The following is an 18183-nucleotide window of genomic DNA, read 5'->3' on the forward strand; positions in this document are numbered from 1 at the left end:
CAGTTTGATACCCTGACTGTGGAGCTTTGGGCCAGTTCTCCTTTTGTTTGAACATGGGGGTTTACTGCAGGCAAGTTTTGAGTCTTCAGTTTGAATTTTTGATTTTAGATGCTCTCAAGAAAATATTCTGTTCTTTACTTAATGGGACTTAATGAAGTATTGCACCAAGTAAAGTTTTAACTATTTCAAATACAGTGCAATACAGAACCAGAGGAATAGTCATGTCATATTCAAAGTCCGTGACAGTGAGTGAGTGTGAGTGGGTGAGTTCTTGAAGGGACAGGCAGCTTGGAAGATAAGTTTGACATTTGATCCATTTGACTCTCTGGCTGTTATAAGAAGTCACAATTTTTGGCACTGGTCTTGGGTAACTTGGAATAGAAGTCAAATAGTTCCTAATAGAATTAAGCCTAGAATAATCCCAGCCCTGAAATATTTCTGGAGGTTTGACTGGCAGGAAGCACAATGCTCTTACTCTAGTGTAGAGCCAGGCACAGGCTGAATTTTGCTTTCTGATGTGGGACATAAAAGTGAGCTGCGCCTGTCTCCCAACTGACCAGATGTACTGTCAGATCACCTGCAGGAATGTGGTCTGTCCCATGTAGCTGTGACTATAGGGAAGTCTGGAACAAATGAGAGTATAATTGGACTTGGACAGAGTTTGCCCTCCTATTTACAGAACAACCAAAGTCACACTGCTCAGCAGAGTGCTCTGGAGTTCTCCCTCAGCAACTTCTCCAGATTGGAGTCATGGCTACTTATGGCTCCCTTTCAGGTCATGTGTCCAGGTTTCCTTTCCCAGGAGAAAAGAATATGCAAAGAGAGTGTTTGTATCTCAGCTGGGGAGCTTGGCCTGCTGCAGTTGGGATATAGCCACAGTGGTAGACCCTGTTTGCAGCCAATGGGACCTACACCCTCTGAGATAAAAGCCTCAGTAACTAGCCCAGAGTTATGTGGGGATCCTGTAGGAAAGTGGAGCTCTAAATGGAAGTCTCCCAAAGTCCCGTGCAATGTCTTCATGGCTCCTCTATAGAAAGTAAATCCAAGCTCTGATTTTACTTTGGAAAATGCACAGCTTTGGGGTTCTGCCTGGGCACTTACTCAGAAAGGTAGGGTGGGAATTCATGGCAGTGACTTTAGGTTGGATTGATGTATTCCTACATCAAATAGTTAAGAAAAAGGCTTTTGAGAGGTCTTAATGATTTCCGGTTTCCTACCTGAAATGGCATAAAATATTAAGGGATTTGAATGTGATGATCAAACAGCATTAGTGACTTTTCAGTGTGTTGACAGCTTACTAATTTTAAAAATAATAGAATGATAGTTATTAAGAGCTTTTATAGTTAAGTTAACATTACTATGATTGTTGCACAGACATGAAAGGTTAAGCTTAATTTTGAAAATATTCATCTAGAGAATCCTCATCTGAAATATTTTCATATCTCCCCTACCATTTATCATGAATCTTTTTTAGAACATAAACTCTGAAACTGTTTTTCATGGTAAAGAATATGTCAATAGTAAAATTCCAGTAGTTGCAGTAGAGGGATTAAGTGTTCAGTAATGCAGACAAAACGGAATTGTTTCAGTCAAGAATAGAAATACTTGATATTCAGTAAAAGAGTGTTAATCAGCACTGATTTTGAAGTATTATAATTTGCTTATTATTTTTTGTAAATGAGGAATAATTTTCTTGAAGGGACCACAGTCTGATTCCCAAATATAGTCCAATCTCTCAAGCTTTACATCTTCAAAACAGAAACCAAGGGGACCATATGGACCAGGTTTGCAAAATTGTCACAGTTTCAGTGTCAACAGCAGAGCTGCAGTGATGTATTCTAACTGAACACTGGCCCATTAATTTTTATCTTCCCTTCAACATTTCACAACATCTGTGGAAGTTCTTAGGAGGAAAGTTGATTTGTTTTGTCTTTGTGCCCGTCACTTCAGCCATGGACCAGGGTCCCATCATAATATCAGGTATTAGAAGTGTAACTGAACTATTTGTCTGTATTTGTTGTGGTTTTTTAGTGTTACATTTACCATTGCTGCAAATCTTCCTCTCCTGGCCTACAAAGCCAGTCCACAATCATAACTACAGAGCCTTAGAAAATTGGCTGAAAGAGACCTAAATGTTGCCAAAGCTCATTCTTGGGGACCAGACCACCTAGCACCATCTATTCTACAAAGCTCTGTAAAGCTTTAAAAGGTGACTGCTTCTAAACTGGCCCAGGGAGTAGTGCCCAGTCCACCTTAGCTCCTTAGCTGTGCCTTGGCATTGCTGCGAGAGTGCTTATTATTAAATAAAGCAGATTTTGACACTTACCAGAAGCAGATTTTGAAATTTAAATAGATTCAGTAGAGATGTCCAGATTGTAATGGTCAGGTCTCTGATGGGATATGGGTTGATTTACTGCCTTGGCCACAGGCAGAGCACCAGTATCTTTCCCAAAGGTTACAATTGTCTGTTCTTAAACCAGTTCCTGCAGATGTTTGTCCTGTTTTCAAAATATTGTGCATTGGAAATTTCATATCTTCCAGAGGAAGTGTGTTTGACTTTTTAATTACCCTTACAGCACGCTACCTAAATCAACTGTCTGTTTTTAGAGCATGTTGAATAGCATTTACATCCCTTAGTAATTTGGATATGTGTGGATATCTAATCTATTATTCATTAATGTTGTGGCACCTGACAAGACACCAGGAACTGCAAAAGAAAAAAAGGGCCTTAGTCTCTATGATTTTCAGTATTTTATTTTGAAAATTGCAGTAAAGAAAGATGAGGTAAGGGGAAGAGCTGAGCTGTAAAAAAATCCCCAGAAAAACAAACAACCAAAACCATGCCACAAGGGCTTTTTACTGGCTTTTCCAGTGGAATTAGGACATAGTGTCGTGTACCTGTATGAAAGAAATGGATTATCTAGATGACGGTGTGTTTGATCTTACTGTGGCATCCAGAAAAGTGGGACTATAAAGAATTACTTATTTTGTTAGGTCAGTCTTTACTAAGTGAATAAATCAGTTAATAATAAGGGAGATCACCAGCTGTTTATTTTTGACTTATTTTTTCACATGATGATAAATTCTGAAAAATGGCGTCTGTCTTTAACAATCAAAAGAGTTGGAAATTTTCTAGGCTATCTGAAAGGTGCTGCTAGTTAGATTTACATTTAAAATTACACTAGAAAATACCTTTAATTTTATAATCAATGCAAAATATAGAGCTGTGAAATGTCTTCTGGCAAAGAAAAAACTCAGACCATTTGAGAATCCTGACAGAAGCAGTACAGACTGTTCTCACTTGCAAGCTTAGATCAAAGGATCTGAATTTTCCCAGCACGAAAAAATATTCTGTGCTATATCCACTAGCATGGTATGAGAACAAGTAAAAACTAAACTGAGTATCATGAGCAGGCAGGTACTGGGGGTGTAACCCACGATGTAAACTCATGTTTACTGCTGAAGTTGCTGCTGCCTCGTCAGTAAGTGAAAGACTTCTTGGAGTGGCCAGAGTGAAGTGTTGCTCCAAAACCACATCCAGTCCCTCTGGGGTTTGAGGAGTGTTGGTTTCCTGGACTGCTGACATGGCATGGATCAACTTTAGATTCGGAGTACAAACTTAATAAACCTCAGACTCCAAACAATCTCAGCATTGCTTGGCTTGCATAAAAGGTAGGATAGAGGGCATACAACCGTCAGAGTCTAATTTCTGAACTCTTCCCCATTTTAACTACAGCATCTTTTGTTCCCTACATTTGAAAAATAAACCCATTTTTGTAAGTTTCTTGGGGAAGTGGGGTTTGTGTGATCAGTTTCCCAGTCTTTGAATTCCACAGTGAATTTTTTGCACATGCCAGGTTCAGCCCTGCTTGAGCGGAGTGTCCACTACCAGCTCACAGTTTGAATGTGTCACTTTTGAAGGGATAAGAGATTTCCACTGTATGGAAGCAAGCTCTGCTGAGCTGATTGGCCTTAGAGCTTGTGGATGGTCTCCACCTTTTCTAATTTGTGGGTATAAAAATAATCTTTGTATCCAAAGACAGGGCAGGCAGAGAAGCTAAGATTTGTTGTGAGCAAGAATAGTTGCAAAACGCTGTGTTTAGGATTTTAGGAGCCCAGCTGGTGTGACTTCTAATGAGGATGTGTGAGTCCTCATGTTTGGGTTGTCTGCCCAGAGCTCTCCCAAACAGTGGGGTTTATATATAGTCCCAGAAGCTACTTCTCCACCAAGGAAGTAATGGCTGTTTTGCAGCTAGAAATTTTGTTACTTCAGCAGACCAAGCATTTACTGGGGTCAGCTATACTGTGTGATTTTGACCCTAACTGTAGCTATATTTGCATTTAATTTAGCTCAATAAGAAATGTGTTTGTTTTTGTGCTTTAGGTTGGAAAAATTGCCAGTAAAAACTATTTTTCCACACAAAGGGGTAATTTTAAAAGCTTGCTTATATCTGCCAGCCTGGAGGCTGGCTTCTGAACTTATATTTTTGCCTGTGTCATGCCAACTTTTTTAAGAGATTTTTTTTTTTAAGATTTTAGATGGTGGCCCCCAAGATAATTAGGGACTAAGACCTTATGACTTAGAAGCAGAGGCCAAGAAAACTAGTTTTATTATTCTTCAGAATATTTAGTTACTTTTTGGGGGGTGTAGAGGAAACAGCTGGGATATTAGAATGCACAGTGGTAGGACAAGAGGCAGTGGCACAAGCTGCAACATGTGAAAATCAGGTTAGGTATCATGAAGAAAATTTACTCTGTGAGGACAAGGCTACATAGGATCAGGAGATCAAAAAGGCTGAGAAATCTCCATCCTGAAGACACTGAGAACTCTGTAGGATCAAGGTTGTGGGCAGCCTTGGGCAGATGTTTGGACCAGGTGACCTTTAGAAGTCTGTTCCGACCTATTGTTCTGTAGACATTTCACGTAGCATAGGGTGTGACATGAGTTTCAAGTGCTGCTCCCTGTGAAACAGCTTGCCACTAGATTTGCATTCAGGAAGGTGATGTTTCTAGTGGATAACAGGAGCCAGAAGTGCTGATACCAGTTCAGTGCTGGATAAAGGAATATAATTGCCATGAAGGTTTTGTGCATTGGGTTTTCAGTAGGTGGCACTTTCTGGATGCCTGAATTGAGGGCTGTGCAGAAACAGCCCTCACTTCTCCAAACACTGTGTAGGGGTTATTCTTCCATTAATTAACATTTTTCCTGGTTTTGGCTGAGACAGAGGTTTCTTTCTAGTAGCTGATACAGCTCTGTATTTGGGATTTAGGATGAGAATAATGTTGGTAGCACACTGCTGATTTAGGTGTTGCTGAGCAGTGCTTACATTATGTTAAGGATTTTTGATGGCTTAATGTCCTGCCAATGACAGAGTGGGAGAAGCATAAGAAGTTGTGAGGGAACACAGCCAGGGCAGCTGATCCCAGCTGGCCAAAGTGATATTCCATACTGTAGACCATCATGGCCAGAATATAAACTGGGGGAGGAAATTGGCCATGGGCTGCTGCTTGTAGAATGGCTGGGAGCTGGTTAGTGGGTAGTGAGTAATTGCATTGGACATCACTTGTTTATATGTTGAAATTCTTTTGTTATTTTTATTATAATTTTTATTACAATTTTTCATTATTTTCTCCCCTTTCTGGCCCATTAAACTGTCTTTATTTCAGCCCATGAAATTTATCACTTTCGCTTTTCTGGTTCTCTCACCCATCCTGCTTAGGATGGGGAATTGCTTGTGAGTGAGTGACTGTGCAGTGCTTTATTGCTGGCTGGGGTTAAACCATGGCAGCATCTTGTACACTGAATACTTAGAAAACAAGCCAGAATTTTTAAAGTTAGTGCCTAGTTTTAGTCTTAATCTTTTTGTGGTTCCACTCCCCAGTTATCAGATGGGAAAACCATGATTGTTTTTCAGGGACAATGTAGTGATGACTACTGTAAATAGTTCTTCCTTCAGAGCACAGTTTGTGTTCTGACCTGTGTATTGCAACAGAAGCAGAGAAGAAAGCAAAGCCTCAGTCCACACAATTTGGAGGGACTTTTGAAAAAACCACAGGTGAACATTAGTTAATTAGAACAGCAATGCATGGAAGAAAACTGCCTTAAGTATAGCATTTCCTAATTTTCTGATTTTTTTCACTCTAGTGCTTTCATAGCATTCTTTAAATAGTCTTTTGTTTATAACTGTAAATCACAGTTAAAATTTGGAGCCGTTTTGCAGCATCTCATACATCTTTTTTTGTTGTCTATGAAAGAACACAGCTGAAAGAGTCTCTATGGTAGCAGATGCTTCTGCTGTGCAGTGTTTGTCTCAGGCTCTGAGCTCAGTTCTGTTCTCATCACCATCAATGGGAGTTTCAGAGTTGCCTACCCTGCAACTGTCACTTTTATTGATGTCCAGGTGCTGTAGTACAGACTAGCAAAGAGCTTGTGAGTCTTATGCTCTATCCTGTGTGCACAAGGACTTTGTGAAACCAGTATCTTGGAATCTGCAAGAGGTGCTGGAAAAATAGTGAAAATTATAGACACTGGAAGTCTTTAAAATCTATATTGTTCAGGAAAGTATCTGCTTAAATTCACTCATATTTTGGGAGCCATTGAAAGACTTTCTTATCTTTTAAGCATGTCTAAATATGCATGTTAGTCATTTCTGGGGGACTAAATATATTGAACAGGATGTGTATTAATAATGTGGAAGCAGCAAACTAAAGCTAAATGCCTAATACTAAATAAATGCAGGAGCAGGGGAAATAAAGCATATCACTTCAACTGTCAACATAATTGTAATTTTTAATGAAAGTGCAGATACTGTTTAAAAAGGCTGTTTGAAACAAGAATAGTAAAGTTGCATTAGGAAACAATGTTCAACCTTAATGCATATCTATTGTCTGAATGCTTTATAATAACCTTTTAATGGGAGAAATCACTTAAAGATGGGAAAATAGTCTTTGCCTTTAGTGTGGTGTAAAATTAGATATGCTCAAAGCTATTCACTTGCCCTGCCTTTAAAAGCCTGTGGAAATACACACAAAAAAGTATTTCTGGTGTTGAGGGCACAATAAATGTTAGGAGGAGATGTTGTTCTGGAAGTAATGCTTTTCTCCTCAGAGATAATTGGAGACATTTGAGCTTCAGAGTCTCAAAGTCTGACAGTGGTTTTGAATTCAACTGATTTTAATGAACCTTTGAAAGTTGTTACAATTTTCTGACTTACAAGGTCCCTTATAATTCTCTACAAACATGCTGTAAACAAATCAGGTGGGAAATCCTGATTTTGTGCAAAATTGTTAATTTGTGAAACAGGAGAATACCCCACTGCAAGATTCTCCATCTCTCACGTCTCCAAAATACAAAGCAGGGATCAAAATCCAATTTGTTCTACCTTTTGCCTTTCAGGTCCAAACCATGAATTACGTTGGACAGTTAGCAGGGCAAGTGTTTGTAACTGTGAAGGAGCTCTATAAGGGTCTAAACCCAGCCACACTGTCAGGATGTATAGATATAATCGTTGTACGTCAGCCAGATGGAAATCTTCAGTGTTCCCCTTTTCACGTTCGCTTCGGGAAAATGGGAGTTCTACGTTCCAGGGAGAAAGTGGTAAGAAAATGTGTAATTTTTTTTTATATGTCCTGTCTGTGAGTTAACTGTAATAGCATGGAAATTACTGAATGTTCTTTGGTCTGCTAGCTGAGGTTTTCTTTAGATGCCTTTTATAAACAGCCTGAATTAATTCAAGTTTCAGTTAAATGGTTGTTACTGATTCTTGCAGTTCAGAGCATAATTTGTTAACTATAATAAAAAACAGAATTGACTATAATAAAAAACAAAACTAGCCATGAAATTTGTAATATTTATATTCGATAAAGCAAAATTTCAAATGTGCTAATTTGAAACTATACTAGATTTCATTAGTGACTCATTAAAACCCTTTTCTTTGTTCAGTGTTCAATGATATGTTCAGTGATAGTTCCAAAAAGGGAGATATTAATGAAGTAATATTTTCAGATAATAAAACCATGAGGTTAATTGAAGCTAGAAAAAAACCCAGTGAGGATCTTGAAATAAATGTAACTAGGCTGAGTGACCTGCAAGTGTATCAGATATGAAGTTACCAGTGTGACAGATTATTTTAGGAAGTAAGTTTTCACTCCATAGAGCTTAGGTTCTACCGTAGCTAGAATTTTCAGTAGAAAGATCCTAAAGTCAGCATGGGCATTGTTCAATTTTTACAGATCAGAAAGAAATTCCAATATTTTGATTCAGTAACTGTTGAAAGGTATTACTGTGCCAGTGGTGTACCATGTCCTGAAATAGACTTGTAGACCTGCGCAAGTCTCCAAAAAATTTACAGTGAAAATGGAGTTGGTGGCAAGCATGGTTATAGTCAAAGAGAGAGAGATCTTCCTGAGAAGAAATGGAGATAGATAGGGCTGTACAGTGATAGGATAAATGTGTGGAAGGAATAGTCACAGGAATTGAATGTAAAATTATTTTTCTCATTTGTGCTTCTCACAGTGTGAAAATAAGTCTCTTTAATGAATTTGAAAGACAGCATATTAAGAATTTGCATTTGGAAGTACTGCTTGCACAATTAAAAAATAGGCTATGAATTAAGAGAGCAAATAGATTTGTGTGGCAAGTGAAGCATTCAGAATTTCATTCAAAAAGATTCAGAACTTTATGTAATGACTATAAACCTTTCTGAGTAGAAGAGCAAGGTATCAATGAGCTGAACAAGTTAGAAAAACATCTTTGTAATTGATTGCTTTGTGAAGGGGTACTGAAAGAAAAAGAGTAGGTCACTATTTCCTGTTTATTGTAATGTTTCCTACACTTCCCTTAGAAGCATTTGCCCAGTGTCAGCAGTAGGATTAACTTTCTTTCATATAGGAATATATTTATTTCCTTCCAGGTTGACATAGAAATTAATGGAGAGGCTGTAGATTTGCACATGAAACTGGGAGACAATGGGGAGGCCTTTTTTGTGCAGGAGACAGATAATGATCAGGTAAGAATAAAAATTACTTTTAATTCATTAAAAATCCAATGCCAGCTCTTCAAAATCAGTTTTGAGTTTAGGAATTTTGTTGAAAAATATACTTTTATTCATTTTATAGTTTTGACAGTTTCTGGACAATTTTCTGCTATGGAAATTTAATGCTATGCTGTTAATTCAGGTTTTTTTTTTTTAAATTGCTGAGACTTGAAAAAGCTGAAGATAATCACATGATTGAAAAAGAAATAATTTACATGCCAGTATGTGAACAGACATGGCAGCTACAGAGTTCACATGCTTCAAAGTTGCATGGAAGAGGTTAATGTCCAGGGACCTGTTCTTTTGCAGAAATCTTTAATTTGAACATAGGCACCAGACAGCTAGTAAAAGTGCACATGCTCTGTAAACATCTGTGCACACATTAATTCTGGTGCTTCTCATAAACATGATCTCACAACTATTAGTTGTGTATTTCAATGAGAATGTCTGCTGTTGTGCTGTGGTGAAATACTGGTCCAAATAAATTATGGTTACAGTAACTTTGAGTAGTCCACATGTAATGTAATATAAGGAAACTTTTGTAGGCATTTCTCTTTATATATCCCAAATAATTTTTTCACTGTCCAGAGTAGGTGAGTGTTCAGATTCCTGTGTAGAGTATATTACCAGTTTCAGATGAGAGTTTTATGAATACCTTTATTTTTGAAAATTTTTTTGTGGTAACAGTTATTTGAGTTATTTGGTGACTGAAAACTACTGGAAATACTTCCATGAATATCTAGAGATGAATATATATATGAATGCATAGTAGGGTGTTTGTGTGACCTAATTATAAACCATTGACCTATCTGATGCTATCTGTCATCTGTGTTGTGAAGGGGAATTGTATTTTACAAAATGTTCTGAACTAAGATTTTGTTTCTGCTCTGTATCTTACATGAGGTGGACAGAAACCTACACCGTAACCTGGCCAATATTAGATGCTCAGAGGATGTTGTATTAAGAGTATTGTCCCTGGTTTGTTTAAGGAGATGGAGCTATGGAAAAAATTTCCATATGCCATAGGAGCATAATGAGTATCCGGATGTCTAATCCTTGTTATTTTTCTGAAGAGTAAATAACTGATATTTTTGGTAATTTGTACATAGGTTGCTGGTTGTATGACTGGTGAAAGAGCTAACATGTTTTATGATTTGAATTTTTTTCTTTTTCAGGAGGTAATTCCTTATCATCTCTCCACATCTCCAATTCTGTCTGAGGGGACTGCCTTAATGGAATCCCAGCTGAAGAGGAATTCCATAGACAGGATACGAAACCTGGACACCAATGCATCTTCACAAGTCCCACCCCAAACCCATGGATCCCAGCCTTCTACTGAAACATCTCCAGTCTGTAGCTCTGTGAAAAAAAGGAGGAAGAAGAGGAGGAAGTCAACTCATAAAATAGACAGCTTAAAAAGAGAAGACACACATGGAGACACATCAGAAGATGAAGACTTGTTTCCCATAGAGATTAGCTCAGAGGAAGAAAAAGAGCCATTGGACAATTCAAGGTATCGTAGTGGAATTGAGATATGTAATGAAAACCTGGGTTAATGTTCCAGTCCATGCCTTCTAGCAGTTATTTCTAAGTCAGAACATATGGCTTATGAAGACGTTACTTTAAAAGTAAAGCTTTAGGGTAGAAAGCTGTTGGGAATGTTAGTAATTAAAGTAATGAAAATGACATTAAAAACATAAGAATCCTCTATACTGTTGTGAACTAGATGGTTTGAATGAGATAACATTTCTTTATCTCCTTTTAATTCAGGTTATACTAGTTCTTCTCTGCGATAGGGTTTGTTAGTTGAGGTATATGAAAATTCAGTAACCAAATACTTTTTTAAATGTCACTTCTTTCCCCAATTTAGGATCCCTGTTCCAGATGTGTTTGTTGATGATGTATCTGACATAAAGGCTCCTTCAGTTTCTGTGCTTTCTCAGTCTGCACCTTACCCTCATTCAGATGGAGAATGGTCACCTCTTCAAAGGTACCTTTTCTGATAGTACAGTTCTAGATAGTACACTTCTTTTAATTTTTCCATTAGTGTCTTCTGTGCATGTACTATATGAAGTCTCACTAACAATTCTGATATCAAACATGGTCAGTGACCATTATTAGATTAATGCTTTTATATTTTAATGAGATAGTGTACCAAAGCATCAGGTTGGCTTTGTCCTTGATGCAGCAAATGTATACATAAAAATGCAGGTCCATAAATTCTGAAGACTGTTTTTATCTGTTAATGTTACTGCATATAAATACTGTAGAGAGGAGGAATGTTTTGTGAAATCTGAATATATGCCTGATGCACCTTGTAAAGGCTTCAGTGAATGTAGGTTTATAAGTCTTCAGTATTTTGAGTGTAATCCTTTTAAAAATTTCCCAGATAGGAGTTAATATATAAAAATAAGATTTTTAAAATGAATATGAGCTTTTCATGTCGCTTTTAATACAGATATGATATATTTACTGTATGAAAAGAGCACATACAGTAATTTGCATACTTTTTCCTGTGTGTGTATTTGTGTGCATGTGTATACCTTTCATGTCAAAACAGAGCAGTTTGGGCCTCCCTTTTTGTGTCTGTCAAAAAGGGACAATTTTTTGCTCAGTGCATTGCACTGAGTAATTCTAGTTAGGTATGTGTGTGTGTGCCCCATGCACGTGTGCTCCACATCCCCCATGCAGACTGCTGGAGTGCATCAATATTCACAAGACCTTGTCTTAACAAGTCTAATCTCAATATCCTGCCTCTGTAGTTGGGGGGCAGAGGAAAGGAGTGTGAGGAGATTATTTCAGGGCAGTGGCAAAATTGAACTGTTGAATTGCATTCTGGAAGAAACATTGTCCAGTGCCTGAAAAGCTTGATGGGATTGGCTTCACCAGGCTGCTGATAGCATTTTTCAATACCCTGACCTTTTGATGGCTTTTGGAATTGTGTGTTTTGTTTGTTTCTTGATTGCAGTATCCTGGGTTTTGAAAACTCTCAATGTAAAGGGAGTGTTTGTGTAACTAATGCACAAAGAGTTTATGTTAATTGGGACTTGTGAATATAATGACACCCTGTCTTTCTTTCTCCCCACATGCTCTGCTGCCCAGTAAGGCTATAGATTGTACAGGGCAAGCCAATCTCCTCACTGTTCCAGCAGACAGAGGCCTATCTAATTCTTGTCCTCAACAATCTTCTCACTCTTCTCTTCTAGACAGGTAGAATAGTTGTCCTCCTTCTTTTCTGGACTGCTTTTTAATCCTTTTAACACTTTAATACACCTTTACCACATTAAGACTATGTGAACTGCTGTTATGTTTATAACTGTACTTATTGCTAACCCAGACACTTTGAAAGTGACATTGGAAACCACTTTCTCAGTTTGCTTCTTTGTGTGCATTGAGTAGCAGTAAGTTACCTTGATGAACCATCCATTGAAAGAGGGTGGCTAATACAAAATTATGTCAATGAAAGCCTGGGTTAAAAATCAAGTTCATTAAAATGATAAAAACCCCAAAAAGGAAGAACTTAGATGGTGAATTAATTCCTCTGAAGACTGATATTTCCACATAGCTTTTTACAATCAGTGTATATTTTAATGACATTTTAATCCCATGGTTTTCTTCAGTTGTTTGCTTGTGCATAGATTGCTAAAAGCAAAACAAAAACCTCAGAGAACAAGTGAGCAATAAAAAATGTAAACCTTGTAATGGGAGGAGCCCTGTGCCAAAAGAAAACTGGTCTCTCTAGGCCTTTGTAGTAGTGTAGAATTCCTCTTTTCCACAGAGCTAAAAGTAGATACAGACGCTTTCTGGGTTATCTTAAATTCAAGAAGTCTCAAGATTCTGCAGTCAAGCTCTTTAACTCCATTAAGTCAACGGAGAAAGGTCACAGCAATGTTAAAAAATTTAAAGTAGTAGAATATGACCTGTACAATTCTCCATTAATGCTGGGAAAGCTTTGAGTAATACATCAGGCTAAATTACTCATTGCTTATATCAACATAGTTGCCATACTTGGTGCCTAAAGCCATATCAAAACTGATAATCTTGAGGTTTTTCCATTTTCTAGGTCTGCCTTCTTTAACCTAACCATGTTGCAGCACCAAGTCAGAGATGCTGGGATGTTCAAAACTGTTCTCCTTAGCATGTTCTCTTGGCAAAGCAGGGGAGGAACACAGGTTGGGATGGAGCAGTAATGTGCTTTGGGGGCTTCATGAACTTTGTTCCCGAGTTCACCTGTCTTACAGACTAGACAGACATTTAAAGTGCTGTGGCAACTTGTCTGAGTGAGGCTCTGTGTTTGCAGCTGTTGAAATAAGAATGCTTGGTGGGTCTTTCAGCATTTTTTTTTCCCCTCCATGTGAAGTAAGGAATGCTATTATGGCCACCTAAGAGATACTTCAGAGGCTCTCAGACATTGCTGTAGCATGTATGTGTTGTAGGCCTCTTTCCTTATCGTCTGTTATCACAGGTACTTTTTGTCACACAAGGCAGAGTGTTTTCTCAGGTCATACTGCTGCTTTTTCAGGGATCTCTTTGCTTCCAGTGGAAAACACAGCAAAGATGATTATAGTCTGTTATTGCAGAACTACCAACTACAGGCCAAGTTCCTTGTTCTTTGTCATTAGATTAGATTAAGTGCAATCATAGCAGTTAATATATAGGACTGTGATACAAATATTCAGCATCTATGGGATGTGAATCAGAGATGCTGATCTAAATACCTGAAGATTCCCTTCCTTCTTTGTGTACTGTTGGCAGGATGGGTGGCTCTGGTTTGATCTGCAGTATCTCAGCAATCTGTGCAAGGCAAGGAAATTTCAGCTGGGCTGAGTCAGTGCATAACTTAAGGACACAGGAATTGCAAGACATAGTTCAGCCCAAGGCAAACCCAGACCACTGGGCAGCAGTTGCAGCAAGAACCTTCACAGAGCAGAGCTCTCTGCTTTAACATAGCCACGTTTGTTAGTGCTGCATTTCTGGTGCCTTCCTTGTGTCTCTGAGAGTAGAAATCAGGGGGCTGAGTAACAGCTTGGGCTCTTCCCAATCACCTCTGTCTGTATTTTCAGGGAAAATTATGGTGAAGACCAGGTTCCTCTCCCACCCAAATCTGTTTTCTTACTGCAAAATGCAGATGTTCTACCCGAGTTGAAGCAATACTTCTATTCTCTCAGGGTGTCTGAGTAAGTGAGCTTGGGCTGAACAAAGACAGATTGGAGATTTTTCTAGGTAAACAACAGGTATCTTGGGGGTTAAAATGTCTGTAATGTACAGGGTAAGTAAAACAAGAAGTGACAAGGCTTCCTTAAATCTAGATATTTTAGGTTTAAATCAGCAGTAGGAGCATTACTGCCTACTGAAATTTTCTGAAGTGCTCAGGCTACTGATTTCCCAGGTTTCAATGGCCTCTAAATATGGAACATGCTGCAAATCCTACACACTTTTCAGTGGAAGATTTAGCAGTTGCCTAAAAACCCACTAGGCAAGTTTTTAATCCTTAGAGCTTGAAAATACTTCTAAAACTGCACTTTATTGATTCCTTTGTCTGTCAAATTATAGGTTATGCCCTAAGGATGGATAAAAAATGGAAATTCTTAGTCCCTAAAAAGATGGCTTATTAGTTTTATAATTTAATTAGGTAACATAAATATCTATAGCTAAAATGTCCTAGTGTCTGTCCATATTCAATATGTATTTTACTGCGTAGTTGAAAACAGTGAATAGTGTAGTTAGTTAGGTTACTGTTACTTCAGATGTGAATGTGAAGTAATTATTTTGCTGTGATTAGTGAATTCCCTACCACTTGGCTCTACAGAACATTGAAAAAGGGAGACTTTATAACACCTTCCCGTAGCTAAAAAGGAGAGGAACTTTTCACAGGGGTGTGTATGGACAGGACAAGGAGCAATGGTTTTGAGCTGAAAACATGGACTTTGGTAAGAAGTTCTTCACTGTGAAGGTGTTGAGGCAGTGGAACAGGTTGCTGTGAAAATATGTGGATGCCCCATCCCTGGAAGTGTTCAAGGCTAGGCTGGATGGGGCTTTGAGCAACCTGGTTTCATGGCAGGGTGATTGGACTAGATGATCCTTTCCAACCCAAACCATTCTATGATTTTACCTTTACATAAATTCCTCATGTTTGATTTATTCTTTTATCCATACAGGTTTGGCTCTTTCATAGAACTGTAGAATCACAGAATGATTTAGGTTTGAAGGGACCTTAAAGATTATCTCGTTCCAACCCTCTTGCTATGGGCAGGGGCATATTCCACTAGGCCAGGCTGTTCAGAGCCCCATTCAATCTGGTCTTCAGGGATGGAAAGTTTACAGCTTCTCTGAGCAACCTGTGCCAGTTCCTCACCATCCTCCCAGATTTTTGTTCACAAACACTCTCAACTAATTCTTCCTAGGGCTGCTGTCAGTCCATTCTCTGCCCAGCCTGTATTGGGATTGCCTCGTCTCAGGCATAGATAGCACCATATACTTGGCCTTGTTGAACTTCATGTAGTTAGGCACTTCATGAGATTAGGCCTTTTGTTTTTAAGAATGAAAGTAACTCAATCTGGACTTTTGATTTGGGAATATTGTGGATTCTTTTGTTGCTTTTAGTCTTTAAATCAGGATTGGATAAGGATACCAAGACGTGTTACGGCTCCAATAAAAAATGCAAGCTTTGTTCAGGAAGCATTGGGGGAGATTCTGTGACCTGTGTTATGCAGAAAGGCAGAGCAGATTATTTGCATTTTTCCTTCTGTCCTTGAAATTAGTGATTCATTATTTATTAATGACTGAATTGACATCACATTCTTGACTTCGCTACATTAAAAATACTATACGCTGATAATTCACTAATTAATTTATAAATATTTATTATCAAGTAATTATCAAAACAGTTGAATATGTTTCAACTGAAAGGGTTCAGATTCTTTGTGTTGCTCTCCTGCTGTTTTCTGTATAAACATCCATCCAGTGGTTGAGCTGAGCAAGTTAGAAAGGAGTCAACTGGATTTCTTAGATTGAAGTATTACTTAGGATAAGGTATCTTGTTGATGTGAGTAATTTCTGCACTTTGCATACATTATTCACCTGCTGCTGCTGCTGGTACAATCCCTGTTCTTTTTACCATGCAGAAAACCAAAAACCCTCCTGAAATCAGGTTGGCTCTTGATTATTTCAGTCTTCAATTCTTGTATTGGTGGACATCAGTTTGGAAAGCTAGTGCTTTGTGCGTTGTGGTTACTTTTGCTTTTGTAACATTTTTTTTTTGTTTTTCTTTAGCCCATCAGACTCACGTCCTCCTACTCCTCAAAGTGACTCAGAATTAGTCAGTAAACCCACAGACAGAAGTGGACTGAAGAATAATCCCCATATGCACTGGGCATGGGGAGAGCTACCCCAGGCTGCAAAGGTATCCAACATAAGTTCTTTAATTCTGCTAGCATCTTTTGTGCTTTAATAGGGCATGTATGCTTAGTCTACTGCAGCCTGATGAAGAGGAAATGGATCCTTGTTTTAACCTATAATTACAGTATTTTATGTAAGAGAATTGAATCTTCTCCATAGAAGGTATAGGAAAGTACCTTATGGCATTGATATTCTCAATACTGGTGATAGATAGTAGAAAATGAAGAAGTAACTGAGACCCAGTCTTGTAAAAGTTAGAAGCTTTAAAAAACAGGAAAAAAAAGAAACCCAGTGTCCTTTGGTAAATCACTGAAATTCATAAATTATCTTAAATGGAAATCAGGTTGTTATTAGCAGTCAGATTCACAGAAATGAAAATGGGCTGCTTCAGTACAAAAGCATCCAGAGACACCTGCAGTTCTGTGAGTGTGCAGACCAGCTGTTCTCTTGGCTGATAGGACTGGCTTGGTGCCTCTCTTCTTGTCCCAGTTAGGTGTGGGATCTGCAGCTGGCAGCGTTGTTTACAGTGCTGCACAGAAACTGCCCACACTGCAGGCTGGTCAGGTGCTGTCTGGCTCCTTGTGACAGCTCCTGAGGAGTCACAGCATTCAAATGTGAAAGGGGGGGGGCTTAGGGTTTACACGTGCACCAGGGTATGGGAGATAGAGGTCAGGTTTCAGTGGGATACTGCAACGATGGGAGCTAGGATAGTGCGGAGTTTGGCATCTCCTGCTGAAGGCTGGCTTCTCTGCAGAAAGAACTGCAGGTGAGATGGGCTCACACACAGTATAAAGAGGAAAATCTGCTGTTTTGCAGGCCAGGGAAGTGGGCATCCTGTTCAAAGAGACTTCTATGTTCTGACAATGGCACCAGAATTATAATAGCACTATTATAATTTGTTGTAATTAATTCTCTGTTGGTAATTAGTGAAAAAAGGAGGGGTGGGAATCCAGAATTCTTAATTCCTTTAGAGGAGCTCTGGTCTCTTCTTTAATATGTCAGTCATGAGCTGTTTCATCACCTCTGCACTATTCTCCTCCCTGTGTACATTGCAAGAAATTTGGGAGCTATTTTGTGCTCAAAGAGAGCTGATTTAAGTGCACAGGTCCATGCAGGAGTTCCAAACTGGCAGTTGCAGTCTATAATGGAGGGTTTCCTGCTAGGAAATTTAGGTGTATCTTTTTTATCCCAGTCACACACCCTGGTGTGTATTGCAAATCTCACTCCCAGAGGCTTTTCTCTCTGCAGTCCCTGTCTGTGTCCCAGGCTATTCTGATCTTGCCTTACCTGAACCGGGAGTCATACTTCGGCTGCTGTTGAACTTCATGTAAGAGTTGTTTATTTGCTATGACATGAAGGTTATAGCAGCTGCTGCTGTAGTTCAGCTCCACTCTGTCCTTCTGTAAGAAAGAAAACTTCTTGTCCCACACTCAGAGAAGATCTGGAATTGTTCCTATAAAGTGATTTAAATTCTAAATCTGGGAATTAGTGTCTTGGTGCCTGAGACCATTTTGATTGTGCAAGGACTCCAGTCTGCACCACCTTATCTTGTTTGTCAGGTTAACCTTCTGAGAGAAAGCCAGATTTTCACAGGAATAGAGGAAGGCAGGGTAAGAGGTGGGAAGTGCAGGTGAATGGAAAATGAAGACTCTAGAGCACATTACAGAACAAATTTTTCCTGGCCCCAAGATGCAAATGAATTTTGCACAAACACACAGCAGAGAGGTCTCTATCTCAGTTGTGGCTTTTT

General features: G+C 38.7%; 1 protein-coding gene across 3 annotated transcripts in view; it reads left to right on the forward strand.

Moving 5' to 3' along the window:
- LPIN1 (lipin 1) overlaps positions 1-18183 on the forward strand; it is an 80177-nt gene that overhangs the window by 33864 nt on the left and 28130 nt on the right. For 2 of the 3 annotated variants that reach the window (XM_021525386.2, XM_021525387.2), the window contains 5 exons: positions 7397-7597; positions 8913-9008; positions 10211-10548; positions 10906-11025; positions 16308-16437. In XM_021525386.2, coding sequence (XP_021381061.2) covers positions 7397-7597; positions 8913-9008; positions 10211-10548; positions 10906-11025; positions 16308-16437 — 885 coding nt within the window. Of the gene's footprint in view, positions 1-7396; positions 7598-8912; positions 9009-10210; positions 10549-10905; positions 11026-12137; positions 12246-16307; positions 16438-18183 lie in introns of all 3 variants that reach the window. The other variant, XM_021525389.2, reaches the window with a different exon arrangement.

This window comes from Lonchura striata, chromosome 3, assembly GCF_046129695.1.
Source record: "Lonchura striata isolate bLonStr1 chromosome 3, bLonStr1.mat, whole genome shotgun sequence".
NCBI lineage: Eukaryota > Metazoa > Chordata > Aves > Passeriformes > Estrildidae > Lonchura > Lonchura striata.